The 18,799-nt window shown below is 41.2% G+C and overlaps 2 protein-coding genes across 6 annotated transcripts; one reads left to right on the top strand and one right to left on the bottom strand.

The window, feature by feature from the left end:
* Positions 1–655: 655 nt before the first annotated feature.
* LOC308404263 (uncharacterized protein) lies at positions 656–13,718 on the bottom strand. Of its 3 annotated transcripts, none has more exons than XM_080894248.1 (15): positions 13,339–13,718; positions 11,021–11,130; positions 10,262–10,942; positions 9,894–10,056; positions 9,687–9,784; positions 9,119–9,328; positions 8,774–8,861; positions 5,238–5,359; positions 4,985–5,090; positions 4,823–4,894; positions 4,609–4,718; positions 2,365–4,421; positions 1,779–2,199; positions 1,522–1,615; positions 656–1,455 (listed from the first exon to the last, which is right to left on the bottom strand). In XM_080894248.1, the coding sequence occupies exons 2-15, from the start codon at positions 11,077–11,079 to the stop codon at positions 1,306–1,308; spliced, it is 4,431 nt and encodes a 1,476-aa protein (XP_080750374.1). In that variant the 5' UTR covers positions 11,080–11,130; positions 13,339–13,718; the 3' UTR covers positions 656–1,305. The 3 variants fall into 3 exon arrangements, with proteins under 3 accessions (XP_080750374.1, XP_080750372.1, XP_080750373.1); XM_080894246.1 differs by having other exon boundaries at positions 9,894–10,062; positions 13,339–13,717; XM_080894247.1 differs by lacking the exon at positions 13,339–13,718 and having other exon boundaries at positions 9,894–10,062; positions 11,021–11,226.
* On the top strand, positions 11,354–18,448 carry LOC308404264 (Rieske domain-containing protein-like). 3 transcript variants are annotated; one of them, XM_080894251.1, is made up of 4 exons: positions 11,354–11,457; positions 17,119–17,340; positions 17,446–17,480; positions 17,631–18,448. In XM_080894251.1, the coding sequence occupies exons 2-4, from the start codon at positions 17,145–17,147 to the stop codon at positions 17,919–17,921; spliced, it is 522 nt and encodes a 173-aa protein (XP_080750377.1). In that variant the 5' UTR covers positions 11,354–11,457; positions 17,119–17,144; the 3' UTR covers positions 17,922–18,448. The 3 variants fall into 3 exon arrangements, with proteins under 3 accessions (XP_080750377.1, XP_080750375.1, XP_080750376.1); XM_080894249.1 differs by lacking the exon at positions 11,354–11,457 and adding an exon at positions 15,259–15,623 and having other exon boundaries at positions 17,631–18,446; XM_080894250.1 differs by lacking the exon at positions 11,354–11,457 and adding an exon at positions 16,036–16,512.
* The last annotated feature ends 351 nt before the right edge of the window (positions 18,449–18,799 follow it).

Genomic DNA, 18,799 nt, shown 5'->3' with positions numbered 1-18,799 from the left:
TTTTGTCAGTGCCACCATCTCCAAACTGTATATCCTATTACTACCGGTACCAACTTCTCAACCTTCCCTTTTACTCTTGCTTCTATCCTTCTGTCACAAACCACCTCTGACACTCATCTCCGCCCCCTCCACACTACCTGCACTCTGTTCTTCACTTCTCTTGTGCATCTATTGGTTTCGATGTCTGATCCCAGGTATTAAAACTCATCCATCTTCACTACCTCAACTCCTTGCATCGCCACTGTTAACCCGTCTGCCTATCTTTTATGTCTTTCTTTTACTGATTTTCATTCCTCTTTTCTGCAGAGCGTACCTCCACCTCTCATCTTTCTTCCAGCTGCTCCCTACTCTCACTACAGTTCATAACGTCATCTGCAAACATCATAGTCCACAGAAACCTGTGCCTGACATCATTTGCCAGCCTGCCCATCACACTGCAAACAACAAGGGGCTCAGAGTCAATCCCTGATGTAATCCCACTTCCACCTCGTCACTTCCACCACTTTTTTGTTCTCCTCATGCATGCTGCTTTCATATTATTTATCAGAAGACTCAGCACAAAACTCAATGTCAAATTGAGCTTGGATAAAAATGTAGAAGGATGTGCTATAATTTTAATACAAAGAAGTGCTTGGGTATACTTTTTTTAGTCCTTATTTTATTGATTTTCAGTTGCCCTCTGTGGAAAAATGTGCACACATTACCCAAAGTTAAACACTGACATTTAAAGAGGAAGATTTCAAATTCAGAGATCACAACATAACAGATATCAGCAATCTTGAAATCTTAAAAAATTTAACACTAGAAAACAGTCTGCTAAGCAAGCATTTCTATTACAATCTGAGATCAAGCTCAAACAAATGCGTGGTTCTATGAGTTGTCAACCCAGAGACACAGATTTAGCTTTGTCCAGATAGTGGTGCTGTGAATAAAACATGCATTAAGATTAAAACCAAAGATTTTCTTTAATGAAAAATTACAAAATCAGCAGTTTTCATGGACAGAGGCTAAGAAAAAATAGATAGAAAGAACTATCTTTAGTGGCAGAATCAGAATTCCATATATATTACTGTCACCATGAAAGAAAAACATATGATTGTACGTTTCACCAGTAAAACCCTTAGTGCATCATGCATTTTGACATCAAACACATCAAGTGACAGCTGTCCAAGAACTCATCAAGCTCAATTTACTTAAACATAACAAAGCATATAGGATGACCATATATGTACGATATGTAGCAAGCTGCAGTTATTGTTGTCACTGAAAACATTGCACAAAAACATAAGTATTATTAACTCAAATTCAACTAGTTGATCTGTGATCGTCTGCTCCCTGTGGGTGGATTGAGGTGATGGGCTTCAGATATGGCTGTAGCTGAGCTCTCATGCTGTGTACACACCAAGCCTTTTTCTCCATGATTTCCTCCAGCTGCTGGACATATTCTCCAAATGCCTAACAGAAAAAGAGTATGTACATTAAAAAAATGTAAAGAGTTGCTTTTGTTGCTTTATTTCTCACCATATCAGGCTGCTGGCACAGAAGCTTCCCCTCTTTACGACATAAAGCTTCCATCTCTTTTAGCTGCTCCCAGTGGGCCTTGAATATACACCACCTAAAGTTAGAATGGGTACAAAAAATATGCATTAATGTTTTATTAAAATAACCCCTTTTTGTGCATCATTCTAATATTATCAAATACACAAGAATATGTTTGTGTTATTTTAATGTTTTTTGGATGATTACACTAACAAAAATTGTGAGAATTCTGGACCTACTTTGCGTGGTCTAAGTCGTCCAGCTTAAACAGCTGGATCGTGGGTCTAACGTGGTGATTAGTGGCGCTTTCTTCATCATTAAACTCTCCAAGATTGTTTGGTTGGAGTGAAGTGGTTGAGTTGGAGGAATGCTTTGAATATACTGTGTGACACTGGCTTGCTGGTGTGTAACCTGAGACACTTTCTAATTGTGGTGTTAAAATGGAAGCTAATGGAAGTTTTTCGTGGTTATCATGTGCATATTCTGGTGGAACTTGTGCATCATTTGTCATTAAATCCTGTAAACTGGGTAACCCTTGCACAGAAGTGCATGTAGATTTTTTAAGTGGTGATGCAGGAGGTTTGTTGAATGTAGCTGGTGGTGTTTGCTTCTGATTGCTATCTTGATCCTGTGAGGAGTCCAAAATATCTTCAGGAATACCTGCACAGGAAAACAAAACAAGGTTGTGGACAGACCTGTTTAAACACACACACACACACACACACACACACACACACACACACACACACACACACACACACACACACACACACACACACACACACACACACACACACACACGACCATCAGAATTTATACTTATACCTGTGTAACAATTACTGAGATGTACGTCTTGTTTTCCCTCTGTGTGATTCGTAGCTGTCGTAGTGTCAGATAAGGGAGGGTAGTGCGTCTTTGCCTGTGGCAGTTCCACGAAAGACAGTTGCAAACCCGTATTCTCATCCTCTACAACTTCCTCCATCTCTTCCCACTTGTTGTATTCTCTATTGTCATTAAGAGGACTGAGCGAGGTGTTTTTGTTGTCCCCTCGCAGGAAAGAGATTGTAGCAGCCTGTTGATCCACTTGAAGCTGGGAGATGCTGAGGGGCTCCATGATGGAGCTAAAAGAATCCACCTGAGTCTCATTTTGAGGTAAAACCAACTTTTTGACTTCTGAATGGTTATGTAGCTGAGTGTGAGCTGGATTTTCTGGTGGTTTGTTAAGGGGTTCAGTAGGTGTGATGGAAGTAGTGGAAGGTAATGTAGCTGGCAATTTACCGGGATTAGCAAGAAACCATAGTTCTTTCTCTCTCTGTGTGTTTGATTGTACTGCCTCTGGGATGACTTTCGTACACTTTGATTCAAAAGAGGCAGCACTAAGCATAACTGGGGTCAGGAGTGTGCTGGTATGTTCACAGTCCGGGGAGAGGGACTGCTCTGCAGGGGGGTAGCTAATGAGGCTGTTGCCCTCATTGTTCATGTGAGCAGACAATAAACACCCTTTTTGAGCTGCTCCCCCCTTCCCAGCATTCCACACTCCATCAGCTGGGTCATCTGAGGTATTCAGTCCTGCCACACCCACTTCCAGTCTGTCTTGTGAATCAGAGCTGTGACACAATTGTGTCTCACTTGTGTCAAAGCAGACAGCACCTGCTGTCCCATTTGACATCCACACCCACCTCCCTTCTCCCCTCTCCACTCCAGCTGGCCTCCTCTCTTTCCTTCTTTGCCTTTCTTCACTTGCTGCCTCAAGTGACCTCCTCTTCTCGTTTCTACTCATTTCTTGTTCAAATCCTGTCCATGTTCCTTCCAAAGATGCCCTCGAGTTTTCCCCAACACCACCAGTGTCTCCATTAGCATCCTCTTCACTAATGTTATTAGAGATCGAAGAGGTTTCAGTTTGTAACAGAATCTCAGCGCTGGGAGAAAACACCTGTCCTCTGTTACCATTAACTCTATCTTCAGATCTGGTTGTGCATCCATCTAAAACCAGTTCCAAACCATGATTCGCACGGGAAGAAATGGAGAGGTGAGAGACAGAAGGCTGAGTAGAGGAAGAGGGAGATGGATATATAGAGGGTGAGGAGAGTTGGCTGGATAAAGAAGCAGAAGAGGGCATAAACTGCTGCAGCTGCTTGTGATACCATCTCAGATGCCTCTCTCTTTCCTTATCCCTTTCATTGGCCTTTGGTAACCCCCTTTGTATTATCCCTTCCCCTTTACTATTTGCATCTCCATTCTCTCCACCTTTTTTTATTCCACCTTTCATAGCATGTTGCTCATGTTCTTCTTCTCTGAAACAGGAGTCAGATTTACTTTCAGTAAAAAATGAATCATTCTCATGAGCTTCTCCCTCCTTTTGCACCTTCCATACACGCTTGTCTTTTGGTTGTCCCGACACCAGCACTGCCCTGGGGCTTTGCTGGTGTCCCGACTCCAGCACTGCCCTGGGGCTTTGCTGACTAACAGACTGTCTCTCCATAGTTTTTAAACTGTCATTTCCTGTTCTCCCCCCTCCTAATTCATCTGCTTCATTTCTCAGATGCCTTTTGTCACCTATTCTCAGCCAACCTCTAACTGGAGAAATATGTTCAAGTCTGATCTCTCCCCTCCGTCTCGCATTTGCTTCCTCTCCACATTTGGTGTTCTTGGGTGTGGAGCAGAGAAATGCACTCCTCACAGGTGACCTTGTGGTAGGAGTTGTGGGACCGAAAGAATCGCTTTGTCTTGTTAACTTTGGCTTCTTTGGAGGACTTTTCCCTCTACTGCTAACAGTGCTACCAGTGGTGCTGCTGAACAGGTTTTGATTGGGTGAGGCTGCTGTCTTGCCTCTGTTTCTTCTTCTTCCTCTCAGCCCTCCTTGTCTTTTCAACTCTTTTACCCTGAAAATATTAAAGAAACCTTGATTGTAAAGACTGAATTTAATAGAATTTTCCCTTTCATACAATATAAAATCAGAGGACTGAAACCCGGCATGGCTTTACACAATAAAGATATCAATAAATATTTTAAGAAACTAATACAGTATATTAAATTCCCCTCATTATACCTGGACATGTGCACACTTACCGGTCTGCATATCTCAGTGTATTAAGTGTGTGCTCCGTTGCTGTGTGACCAGGTGAAATGTTGGCAATCATGCATGTCATTGAGTCACCGACAAATGAATCTTTCAAAACCTAGAAAAAGAATTCAGTATCAAAACATAGAGGATCAGTGGAGAAACCAGAAAATCAGCCATATGATGCATACTCGTGTCACTATTTCCGTCAGCTTTTACTACCTGAGTCAGTTTGCTCTGCCTAAAAGGTGTGTGCGATTGTTCCTGATCAAGTGACCGGATACATTCTTTAAGCTGAGGGAAATAAAAATCAACAATGTCAATGAACATCCTTGACTTTATGTTGGGCCTCTTAGTGTGAGAGCACGTATCTGTATAGCTTACAGCCAACAGACTCTGGTTGATCTCAGCTCCCTCCATGCGGCTCTGCCTGTCAGGTTCTTTGGCATCGGATGCTCTTTCGCTTCCTGCCAGATCCACAAACCACATTCTACGCAGACACATACACACACATTTTACAGTCATTTTACACAGACACTGTTGTCTTGTTTGATCTACTAATCAATAATCAATAATTCAAGTATGGTTTCAGAGAAAGAAAAAAGTAACATCATGAAGTGCGTTACCTGTCACTCACCTGCCAGCTATCTGCTGGTTTGAATCTCTAAGCTGAATCTGAAGCAAGGCATGGGATCGAGAAGAGAGTGGATTCACGCCACTCATCCCCTGTGTCCGCTCGGCTGTACCCTGAGAAATCACCTGAGTAAGAGGGGAGAGATGGAAACTACTCTTACTAGGTTGAGGAGATTGCAGAAATCATACTTACTGTTAGGTAATGTTTCATGTATTTAAGGTTATTAAAGACAGAGGTGGGGATCACAGAAAAAAAAATGTCCATGAGACAGCAACACTATCAAAATGACTCTGGTAAGTCAAACTGCTGGGGGAGTCTGTTTAGAGTGCTTACATATTTTAATAAAAATTTCAGTATCAAATCATATTGATATTGTGACTAGTGATGGGACGTTCTGTATCGAGGCTTCGGAGCGTGTGTCGAGTAATGAGGGGGCGTTTCCGCGAAGCGCGTATCGAGGCTTGCTTCATTTATGGGAGGAGCTGAAAATGATGACGTCCGAAGCCTCGCTGCCCGGCTGTACCACGTGACTGGTTCATGAAGCGGTTCGAATTTTTTCCGCGAGCTATGAGAGCGATATAAACCCCTCAGACTTCATTCAAAATGTGGGTGTTTGATGAAGAGTTGCGGTTAGTGAGAGTTTGGAGACAGTTTGGAGGTTTATGAGAGTGAGGAGAGAAAGTCAGGAGAGAATGGAGCCAGCTAAGAAGAGGAGGATGTCCTCCCCTGTGTGGGAACATTTTGATCTTATTCCTCCCAACAAGGTATGTGAATTTCCACAGAAGATGGATTTTCATAATACTGATGGTGCAATAAAACCTATGTTAGGCTGTCTGTACTTTTGTACAAGGTGAGGTGTTTGCTATGTGCCAGGGAGCTGGGATATAACAACAACACCTCATCCATGCTTAGGCACTACAGAGCTATGCATGAGAATAAGGGGAACACCGATTGTGGAGCAAGACCAGGTGAGCCATCAAATGCCATGATACTATAGCATGCTGTAATGTTACTAAATGATATAACAATATCATACAATGCAATAAGTGACGTGTGTGATATTTAAATTTGTGCTTTGTTTTTATTGTCTTTCCATACTGCCAGCATAAATATACACAGTATACTGCATCACTACAATATAGATGTTTTACACACTCCTTTTGTTGTTGACATTTACAGGCTGTGTGCAAAATGCCACACTCTTCAAATTCATACCAGCTATTATTTTTACGTCCAGTAGGTGTCCTGCTAGAGCAAATGAAGCTTCATGAAGCTTCGCGTTGGGGTGAACCAATTGGATGAAAAGCTTCAGTGCTTCATGGGGCTTCATCTGCCCATCACTAATTGTGACTCACCCCGACCTAAGATAACACTGGTACACCTGTGAGACCATAATATAAAAGTGAAGTGCAAGAACAACTGCTACACTCAGTTCAGTGTTACACCCCGGCCTAGGCAACCGGAGTGCAACACACAAAAAAAGTAAAAATAAAGAAAAAAAAACACACAAAAAACCCCCACTAAAGCTTACCACCAAAATCCCAAAACGAAAGTATCGACAAATCTATTTACAGCTATTTACAACAAACTATTTATTTACAACACGGGGGAGATCGCGACCATGACACACTGAAACACAAGGCTTAAATACATAGAAGGGGCAATCAGGGAATGGACCACAGGAGGGAAACACAGCTGGGGCAAATTAGAACTGACGAGACAGGGAAAACTGACACACTAAGATAACAGACTTTCAAAGTAAAGCAGGAAATACATAAGTCACGCAAAAACAAAACACTGACACACCGAAACGTAACATTTCCCCCTACCCAAAAATCAAACATTTAACACCAAGTGAAAAGTTTGATCCAGACAGACGAAGCCGATGAAGGATGGAGCGGTCCCACGGACCATCTAGCGAAGGCGGATGAAGGCTGGAGTGGTCCCTCGGACCCTTCAGCGAAGGCGAATGAAGGCTGGAGCGGTCCCACGGACCCTCCAGCAGACGACAAAGGCCGGGGTGTAACATATGGGGGCTCGTCCGGGATTGCCTTCGCTGGGGGGTCCGGGGACCGCCCCAGCCTTTGTCGTCTGCTGGAGGGTCCGTGGGACCGCTCCAGCCTTCATTCGCCTTCGCTGAAGGGTCCGAGGGACCACTCCAGCCTTCATCCGCCTTCGCTAGATGGTCCGTGGGACCGCTCCATCCTTCGTCGTCTGCTGGAGGGTCGGTGGGGCCGCTCCAGCCGTCATCAGCTTCGTCTGCCTTCGCTTCAGCCGTCCGTCTCCGCTGGAGGGTCCGAGGGACCGCTCCAGCCTTCATCCGCCTTCGCTGGAGGGTCCGAGGGACCGCTCCAGCCTCCGTCGTCTGCTGGAGGGTCAGTGGGACCGCTCCAGCCTTCATCAGCTTCGTCTGCCTTCGCTGAGGGGAGGGTCCGTGGGACCGCCCCAGCCTTTGTCGTCGCTGGAGGGTCCGTGGGACCGCTCCAGCCTTCATCTGCCTTCGCTGGAGGGTCCGTGGGACTGCTCCAGCCTTCGTCGTCTGCTGGAGGGTCAGTGGGACCGCTCCAGCCTTCATCGGCTTCGTCTGTCTGGATCAAACTTTTCACTTGGTGTTAAATGTTTGATTTTTGGGTAGGGGGAAATGTTACGTTTCGGTGTGTGTGTGTTTTTTTTTTTTCTTTATTTTTACTTTTTTTCGTGTTGCACTCCGGTTGCCTAGGCCGGGGTGTAACATCAGTTATAGCTGGGGACCTGTTTCTTATTATTTCCAGGGAGAAAAGATCTTGGAATCTTTCTGTGCATTAGCTCATCTGTTCCCAAGAAGCAATGAGGTCACGCCATTGTCTGTCTGTCCAGAATTCACAGGAATTGCTTCGCCTCCCACAGTATTGGTCAGATTGAGTCAAACTTACAAAAAATAATGACCTAACAGATCTTCACCCAAATTGTATTCAAAGTTGAGGTCATATTCTGCATTTTAAGGACCCTTTTCCATTTTCAAAGCATAATCATCATACACACTGCATACAATTTCACCAAATTATCATTCCTGATGGACTGAACAATATTAACTTCAAAACATTTAACAGAGTCATTACTGTGAGATTATCTATGTTGATTTGCATGCACAAAGTGATGAAGAAATAATTTTATTATGTTATTGGTCATGATCATTGTTGGGGCCTTCACATTAGCATTACATACTATTTTCAGTAATCTGGTCAATGCTATAATTTGTTGATACACTCACATATACTTATGCTTTACTACTGACCTGAGTCATAACGCTCCAAACCTCAAACACTTTATTTGGTGTTGAAGTAGATGAATTTGTCCTGCGGCCCTGCTTGACCTATCAGTAAATTTTATTTCTCATTGTTTTTGAAATACAGCCACACACATTAAAATGAACCACTTTTCTTTCTGTAGTTCACACACTAAAGTAACCAGTGAATTGTGATGGATCATAAGCCAGAAACACTAATATGTCACTGATTTTTTTAAATAATATAACTTATTGTAAAGAAAATCAGGCAAACCTCCAGCAGAGAGCTGACTGAGTCCACTCTGACATCTCGCAGCCCTGAAATGTGAACCACTTTCTGTCCATCCTCCCTAGCAAATAACCTGCAGAAGAAAGAAAGAGAAAGATTAAGAGATACAAATACAGAAGAAAGACTTTGAGGCTTTGAGCAAAATACTAAATAAAGAAGTGAGGACATCCTAGATCCAGGCATCTCAATTTTATGATAATGTTATCATAAAATTGAGACCTAAATGACCCCAGTGAGATAGAGATTATATGAATTCCCCCAGTGCAGCGTCCAGCTCAAAAATCTGCATGCACTTTTAACACAACCCCCCCCCAAAACTTAAACACAGACCTTTTTCTGTGGTCCAGGAGGTCATACAGCTGACCACAGTAGATCTCGAAGAAGCTGACAAACACCAGCTGGTATGAGTGTGTGGCTGACAGGTGAGCAAAGATGTCCTGAACTGCCAGAGCATATAGTCCTGGAATGGCAGGTGAACCCAGCATGGTGTGAGTCTTCCCTGCACCTGTTTGACCGTATGCAAAGCAGGTGACTTTGCCTCTGTGCTCACACACACAAAGAAGTATAGACGATTAGGATACACTGATACAAACAATGTCCTTAATGTGGTGTAAATGAATACCTTTAACCTAATTCACTTTTTTAAATTGGGCATTTTTGTACTTTCTGCCCATACTGAGATGTACTGTTGTGCATGTTTATTTCATTTAACAACCTTTCATTTAACAATTTTTATTATTTAGTTTATTATACTTTAAAATTTGTTAAATTAAAGTTGCACAAAGTCCATTTAACTAAAGCATTGGGACTGCTTTTTTTGGTGTAATGATATACTGTTTACTGCACACTCAATCAAGTTAGTACAACTCTAGCAAGATGTCCATGAATGCAACTCTACCCTTTGAGCATGTGCTGCACCAGAGGATATGCTGTTTGGTGATAAACCTCTTCGTTGGAGCTTTTCTCCCCAAAAACTTGGTCAAAGTAGAACTTGTGCTGTGTGGACAAAAAAAAAGCAACAGGAAAGGTTTGAAAAGGCCTTAAAGTAGTAATTCAAATACCGTGACATTGGTTAGAGTACACTGTCTCCTCTCTGCACATTCACCTGCAGTATGTATTGTGAGAGATCCACGGCTTCCTTGACTTCATGGACAATCACACACTCTCCACCTGGAGTTGTCACAACATCTGCCTCTCTTTGTCGGCTCTCGGTGCATGTCAGTGGTCTTTTCCTCACACACACCTTAATCCGCTGCTCTTCTGCTTGCCTGGCTCTCAAATTAGAGTTAGAATTTCAATCACAGTAGAAAAACTCAATATTATAAAGAGACACTGTCATAAAGACAATGACAGTCATCAAAAATGTTGTCTCATCAGTGTGTTTACATTTGCTTTTTTCTAACTGTCATTTATGTATCCTGCTGTCATCAATGACATTCAGTCTAAGTAGAGGACAGTATAGACCACACTCACTGTTTGCACTGAGCAGGAGGAGTACTCATTGGTAGTCCATAGTTATATCCAGCTGTTCTCTTTGCTTCATAAACAGGTGTTGGCTTACACATGCATCCATCAGTGTCCATTTCTGTATAAAGAGTTTTCTTCCTTGTGGTTCTTTTTCTGTCTTTGTGACCCAAAGGTTTGTGATTAAATGTGTTTGATGTCACATTTGCAGGCTTGGGTTTTGGCCTATATTGATGTTGCACAGAGGTAGCAGATCCTTTTTTCCTAATGGACTCCTCATATCTGGCATACCTCATGTTAACGTGAACAACAGGATGAGACAACCGCTGATGATGATCACTGGTCTCATTACTGAAATCAAGTCGCCTGCGAACATGTGATGGTCTGGCAAAAGTGCTGGCAATTATATTATTGACAGCAGCTCCATTACCATCTTCATCATCAAAAATGCTGTCACTATCATGATAAAAGCTGCTATCCACTATAGTGCTGCCTTCGACGCGTCCACCACCACTATAGTGATAATCATCATCATCATATCCAAGGCCCTCCAGATCAAGAGTTTTGACAAATTGGACAAGTTGAAATAACCGAGTCCTGTCCTCCATTGTGTGTATCCCCAGCAGGGGGTAGTCCTCCATGGTGAGCACTGAGATGTGGGCTGTACGACAAACACCCACTGAGGTAAACCTGAAGCACAGGAAAGGGGGAGGCAAATTGTTTTATAGCAGAATAGTGCCAATTTGAATGGCTTGTGGTTGCTCTTACCTGGCATAGTGATGCTGTAGCCCGACCGCTCTCAGACACTCATACAGACAAAGTGTCATTTCCTTCTCTTCCTCTTCTTTCCCTTTTTCCTTTACTTCGCTCCACCTGCCCTGGAAGTGGCAGAGACATCCCTCAGTATTTTCGTCTTACAGCCAATAGCCGGTCATTGTGTCATTACTACCACACTGCTCTGTTGTTGGTAAGCAAAGCAGAGGATACTGGTAGCAGGTCGAAATCTGACACTAGGCCAGCAAGGAGAAAGGGGAGTGTGCTGCAGTCGTCACACATTTCTGTACAGTAGCAAATACGATAAATATAGCAAACACATGTAAACAACTGCTGGCTTCTACACAGGACTGACCAGTTGCTGCAACAGCTCTGCAGTAAGGCATGAGAGACAGCCTCTTCTCCTTCATACATAAGCCACAGTCACTTTGGTGAGTCCATACTGGGATTTCATGCCCTGCCTTAGTAACTGCAAAACTTCAAATTGTGCTATATAACTTACTGAATGGGGTTTCATGTATATTCATGTCTGCAGAGCATAAAGTAAATGCTGAGGAAATCCCAATTCCTATCACCTGAAATGTGACTGATCTGCCATTGGGCAGATCTGTCACTGTGTATCTGTGTGTCACTGTCATCTGTACTGTCACTGTGAAAACATCCAGTGCTTCTGGACTGATCACGTGTCATTGTTTTACAGCTGTTAAGGGTTTTCCCCCCGTTTTACTCTCTTTCTCTTTTGCCGTGACTTTCTTTTTCCCACAGGTTGAGGTGGGCATGTACCACTCCCTAGCAGAGCCACCTGGTTTTCTGCTCTTCAGCCAGTGCACTAATTTCTAATCTAATCATTACTTATCAGCACTTAAGAACAAACTCGAGCTACTGTTCTCTGCCAGATTGTTATCTATGGTTGTGGTAATAAGGCTTTTTGATGTTTTCTGAGTACGTTGCCTGCGCTAAAGTCACCTGTTTCTCTAAGTAGATCCGTTTGTCAGCTGAAGAGCTCTCTCCCTGTGGATAGTAGTTACCTGATATTCTGAGCTGGTCTGTTCCTGCAAAAAGAAACTGTGGACTTACTCACCGAAATACTAAACTGCCTGCCTGTTTGCCTGGATTCAAGTAAGAATCCAGTTAAGTTCAAATATCAAACACCTCAGTCTTTATCAACAAAATGAATGAACGTGAAGCCTGCACGCAGTGTCTGTTTTGGGTCACAGCTGGTCATGACAGCATGGATGGGACCAGTGCTGGAAAGTAAGTAGAGCTACTCAAGTTCTAGACTGAAGCACTTATGCTATGTTGCTTTCTATTACCACTGTATTGGAGGCACTTATTGCTCTTTGTACTGCTTCAGCTTCAGCTAGTATTTATTTTGCAGTCATAGGTTATTATTATAATAAAAATTTAAACCTAAAAATAAATCGGTATAACATTATACATTACACTAAATAGAAATTACTTAAACAAATCAGAGACAGAAGATTTGTTCATATTCATCATCTGTCCTCTGAAACACTGCGAGCAAGTCAGGAACCTTGGAATCATTTTGGACAGTAATCTTACTTTTGGCAATCATATTAATAATGTCACTAAACAGCTTTCTACCTATTAAAATTTTGTGTAATTTAAACATTTTCTAATTTTTAATATATTTTATTTGAAACTGAATCTGAGAAAAATGTGTCATGCATTAATATAAACCAGGTTATTCTATGGTAATGTTCTATTTGAAGGATTATCCCAGTCGGATGACTTCAACTAATTCAGAATGCAGAAGCGAGAGTCCTTACGTATAACATACGTAAGGACTCTCTAAACTGTCCTTACGTATTACATATGTAAGGACAGTTTAACACAGAATTGCCTTTAAAATATTTTTATTAGTCAAGCTCTCAGTGGTTCGGGTCTATTATCCAGAACTGAATCTAAATCTGTTGAGGAAACTTTCAATTCTGTGGAACAACCTGCCTGCTGACCTGAAGTCAATTACAACTGTGTATAGATTCAGAAACAAACTTGGAAATTTTTAAATCCCATGGTTCTCTACATAACAAAACAGACATTGACATTACATATTAATTATGTAATTATGATTCTAGTTATAGCTGGTAGATATCATCTTTTACAATTTTCCTGGACTCCCCTGTCTGGTTGTTACTGCCTGTGCCACCACGGTTTAAAAATCCTGGATTCGCCCCTGAATGGATCCCACTTACATGCTTGTGCTTGGTTTAGTTTAAGAAGTGATTATGCTAATTTTGACACAAATAAGTTTTCTTTTTCTAAAATGCGAAAATCACTACAAAGCTTACCAGATCAAGTCCAGACCACGCAAAGAGCAACAGATAGCCGCAAACGCAGAGCCAACTGAATAGATAATTTGATTTTTCACAAAGTTGCTAGCTTCAGCAGGACCACTATTTCCGTACACAGAGAGGGTCTCCATGACGACGGAAACGGTTGAGGAAGAAGAGCGCTTTGTTTTCCCGCTGCTCGTCCTCACGGAAAAGAGGAAATGTTAATGTTAACATATTTCCGAAGGACAGCCGGTCGGTTCAGCATGACAGAGGGATGATAATCCTTAGGACGGCTTAATGCCCACCAACAAACCCACTAAGACAGAAAGCCTTCTTACAGGCATTACAGCATACTGAGAGATGGCAGTACTACGAGCTACAGTATATTTTCTGCGTTTATATAATATAGAGTTTTCAAACCGTTTTGTTTTTTTGTTTTTTTGTTGTTGTTTTCTTTTTTTGGGGGGGGGGGGGGGGGGGGCTTGTTTTACTCAGTCTAGATAAATCTTGTATACATATATCCTCAAAGAAAATGACACAAATATATCTGCCGCACAGTTCCGGGGGATGCAGTCCAGGGATCAGAGCGTCCAATTCAGCCCACTGGATAGCTGTTCGAGGACAATGACTGTATAAATTATTTATTATATGCTCATTGGTCAGATTACAATGAGGTCTATAAGTAATAAAAATGTGCGGCTAATGCAGGCCAGTGTTACTACAGAGAAGTAAAAATGAATGGAAAGTAAACATTTTAAAGCATAAATGCATAAAATCCTGTTGCACTTACAGTGAGTCAGGATACAAGTTTTTATCCTGAAATATCCTTATTTCTTCATCCAATATGATCTGTCATGTGTCATCGATGCATTTAATGACAATGAATGTAAAGACTTACATGTATTAAAATTGGATTTATTTTGCATGGTTCTCTCAAGGTTATTATTCTTTGCTAGTTTATACATTATAGTTTTTCTAGCATAGTCCAGTTTAGATCAAAATGGGATATATGTGGCCCATTAACTTAAATGAGTTTGACACCCGTATAGGCAGACAAAATGTTTACACTCTGATACACTCCAATACGATTGTAAGCGTCTTCATGGTTGCTTTTAGAGATAATTGCAAGTAGAAAGATAGTGGTTTAAAGTTGCACTGTCTATAAATTAAATATACAGGTCAGTGCAAAACCCGTGATGCAATCCTCATTTCGTTATATTTAGCAAAGAATATGTAAAAAAAAAAAAGAAAAAAGCTCTTTGGGAATCACCTTGCTGGTATCTTACCTTTGGCATTTATTTTTATTTATTTATTTTGTATATTAAACTAAAGAAATGGGAAAGTTTATATGCTTTCCAACAAGCTGCTAGTAACAAAGTGCCTAAACATACAGTTTAACATAGGTTCATTGTTAAGTTGTCTGTGTAGAGAAAACACTTTCGTTAGATGCATTTATGAGTGATTTATAAGTCAGTGTTAAGTAGATTAACAAACAAAATGAAATTCCTCTGAAAACGGTCCAGTGCAAAGACTGGACTGGAAATGAGTAAAAAAGGAGCAAATTTCCTTAAAAAAAAAGAAAAGAAAAAAGAATCTCCTGAAGACCGGCCGAACGACTGCCTAAGAGCACTTAAAAATCACAATAAAGTCTGGCTCCTTGGAATCAAAATATAAAGAAATGCTCAAGACATACACAAATGGGTGATAATAGACTTCTTCATCTTGGTACTTGCTTTTTATTGTATTTGTCCTTATTAACATAATTATTGCTCCTTTTTGTGTGAAGCTTTTTTTTTCTCAATTCAATATGCACTTGTTGTGCTATTTCAGTGTGTGCAGACTGCACTGCTCTATCATTTTCCACATTTTTTTAAATTTTCTGTTATTCCCCTATTTTGTTTTGTCTACCTCGCATGAATAAAGAAAATATCTCACCACGCAAATATACACACTAATTACGCAACAGTGAACTACTTCGGACAGATTTGCCACGAAGTGAAATGTTCTCTGAAAGTTTTTTTTCTTTTTGCTTTTGTTGCATTCTGTATAGTTTCACCTGGGACGTATTTCGATGTAACACACAACATTGGCGCTTCCTGTTCAAACCTCAAACACTCGTACATTTCTTGAAACTTCGACGTTTAGTTTACGTTTTGTAATTTCACACATGTCCAGTTTTCTCAGGAGGCCTGTTTTAGAAAGATAACGTGCTGACACGTGATCGAAGCGCTCTTCAGCAGCAACGAAAGAGACCGAGCATGACAGCCGCTCATTGACTTCACGGTGAAATTACAGAAAAGGTAATTAAACGCTTTATGGAGTTGGCGTAGAGAAATAGAGCTGAATAGAATAGAATAGAACGCGTTACTCGTTATGTGTTTCATATGTGTAAATGTGAACCTTATTAGCTAGCATATTTCTGTGTGTTTTAGTCACACAACGCTGGTTTCCTCCGTCAGGTTTGATAGATGAAAACAGGTGACAGGAGAGTATCCCTGGACAAAATTCAGACTTTTTACATAATCTGTACAAAGCCAGTCAAAGTGACAGATTATCGCTTACGAAAGGATTTACAATGTTTGTTTGTTTTTAAGTTAGTATATGAACTTTGGAAAGGAAAACAGTTTCTTCTTCTTCTTCTTCTTCTTCTTCTTATTATTATTATTATTATTATTATTATTATTATTATTATTATTATTATTATTATCAGCATCATCATCATCATCTAGGTATATATAAAAAATATTTTTCAGTAAATGTGCAGGTTGGTGAAAAGAAGATGTCTAACTATAACTGTACAAAAAGAACATTAGGTTGTTTACAGTGTTCATCCAAGTGACTTCAGCAATGACATCAGTCTATATCTCAAATATACCAGAATAACCAAAAACTCTTCATGGCAGTTATATTGAAATTGTCTGTGGGCAACATGAAACCAGATTTACACTTATTATTTTGATTTGGGAGGAGGTGCTGGCCGTCGGATTGGGGTCTGGAATGCGGGGCCTCCCTGCTACTGCAGATAAGGAGGCGGTCTGCTTTCCTCCACCCCTGAGAGAAGGGTTACATCTCCTGAGTCTGTGTATGGTTTGCCCCTCTGGGGCAGGGGTACCCAGACCTGGGATATAGAGTATGTTTGGAGAGTGTGAATGTGTGTACAGTGTCTATTTGTGTCTGTCTCCACGTCAGGTGAGTGCTGAGTATTTGTTTGTGTATATGGGGGTGGGAATGCATGGTTGTGTCTGCATGCGCCTGTTCGTCTGTGTCTATATGTCAGCTTGGGTCTTAGACTCCACCTCTCTGGGAACATCTCAGGCTCTCCGAGGTATGGAGACTTATCTCCCCTCACCACACTCCCTGCCAGTGGCTGATGCCCTCAGACGTTGGTGTATTGGTGGTTCTTGGTGTCTGGGGCTGGGCGCTCATGTATGTACCGGCTCACTCCTGGTGGCCGATTGGCGGGGCCTGGTGCCTGTGGCTCAGCTGTGCCCCTTCCGGGGGTGGGGCCCTGAGGCCCGGTGGCCAGAGGACTTTTAACTGTATTTTCATAGGTTTTACAGCTTTTCCTTTGGATAATTCATACTACTCTGAAGAAAGTAGTAGGTAGACAATTAAGTGACTTTACTTGTATGAAGACATCCGAGGGGTTCTATGTGTAGTTATAAAAAGAGACAGACAAACACTGTTTTTTTGTGTGTTTTGTAACTGGAGTGTAATAAGCAATCCACATAAAATAAGAAATTAAAGTGATCTTTTTGTTCTTTTCATAAGCGTAATCTTTTTCATTTTATTCAGAATATCAGCTATAAGAAGAGATCAACATGTCCTCTGAGGAGGAGATGTCTCAGACTTCTTCTGCCTCTTCCTCCTCCTCAAACTTGTCTACCTCCCACTTCATTGGAAAGAAGGAGGACATTGTCAAAGCTGGCCGTGTGACAAAGCTGGTGAACGGATGCAGAGATGTGCTGGTCGTGCATCACCAGGGGCAGCTTTATGCAATGGACGTGCACTGCTACCGTAAGTACTGCTTCTGCTGAGATAATCCATAGTACATTGCAGAGTATATGTTCTTCTACGGCTCGTCGTTGATGTCCATAATGCCACGTTTTTTTTCACGGACAGATTCAGGTGGTGCTTTACAGTATGGAGACATTGAGGTGAGTTTTCTGCTGTTTATTCTGATTACTGGTGTATATTAAGAAAATCAGTCACCTTTTGACTCGTTTACTGTAAACAGCTGTGCATAAGTCTGACACTCAACCTTTTCTGTAATATCTAAAAAATCTTTTGATCTGTGTTACCTTTAGGAGTTCAATGGACGGCTGTGCATCGTGTGTCCTTGGCACAAGTACAAGATCACCCTCGCAGAGGGGGAATCGCTTTACCAAGCTGTGGACGACCCTACAGCCAAACCGCTGAGGACTTACTGGCGCTCCAAGGGTGTCAAACAGCGGGTTCATAAGGTCACTGAGGTCAACGGGGATGTGTACGTGACGCTCAATGACTCCGGCGAAGCCATCGAGTCAGACGTCTACCAGACTGAGAAATACAGGCGCGCTTCACTCAAAGCCAAGCCGAAAGCCAAACCCAAGACATAACCTTTAATGCTTCAGGGACAATTTAAGGAGCTTTGCTCGTCTTCCATCTGACTCTCTGATCTTGTAATAATATAGAAAACATGGTGTTCTGCAGACGTGCATACAATCAGTAAATGTCTGGCATGGTGACTCCTCAGGAACATCTCTATTTTGAAGCTGATACAAACAGCTGACCAATACACAGTTTGTTTTTAGTTATATTTTCTAAATTACTGTTATTTTTAAACAAAAATAATCATTGTGTTTCATTATAACTTTATATGTGAATTTTTATAATTGTTGTTATTATTATCATTGTGTTTTTATTGTATTTATTTTTTTCTTGTTATTAAACTACCTTAATGGGGATCAATTTTTCCAGAAAAAATGGGACAGTGTGCAAAAAAAGCAGAATGTAATGATTTTGAAAATCATTGAAACATTAACTATTTAACTCAAAGTATGATGAAAAATAAAACATGCATCGTCTAATCTTATCTGTTATGCAATAAATAACACAATTTTAAAATGATTCAAGACTGTAACTGCTTATATTGTGAAATCTACAGCAGCAGCTTCTCAGGTAATCAGTTAGTTCAATTAAACTGATAACCCCCTGTCGTGATACTGCTGAATTTTATATATATAATATATAATTTTCTGTAAAAGATTTAAAAACTTAATGTGTTGTTTTTTTCTAGCACATGAACAGGATGATGATCTGAAGCTTGCAAAGAAATATTAGAATTAATTTATAGATGGAATTTCCATCCATAAATGTATTTTACAGACCGCCCTGCCTCCCGCCCTATGGCAGCTGGGAAGGGTTCAAGGGGGCCTCTAAATTGGATGAGCAGAAGATAAGGGATAGATGGAGAGATTTAAGAACGAAAAAAGGG

The sequence above is a fragment of the Rhamphochromis sp. 'chilingali' genome (genome assembly GCF_963969265.1).
Source record: "Rhamphochromis sp. 'chilingali' genome assembly, chromosome: 10".
Taxonomy (NCBI): Eukaryota; Metazoa; Chordata; class Actinopteri; order Cichliformes; family Cichlidae; genus Rhamphochromis; species Rhamphochromis sp. 'chilingali'.
This window is presented reverse-complemented; position numbering and strand designations above follow the sequence as displayed.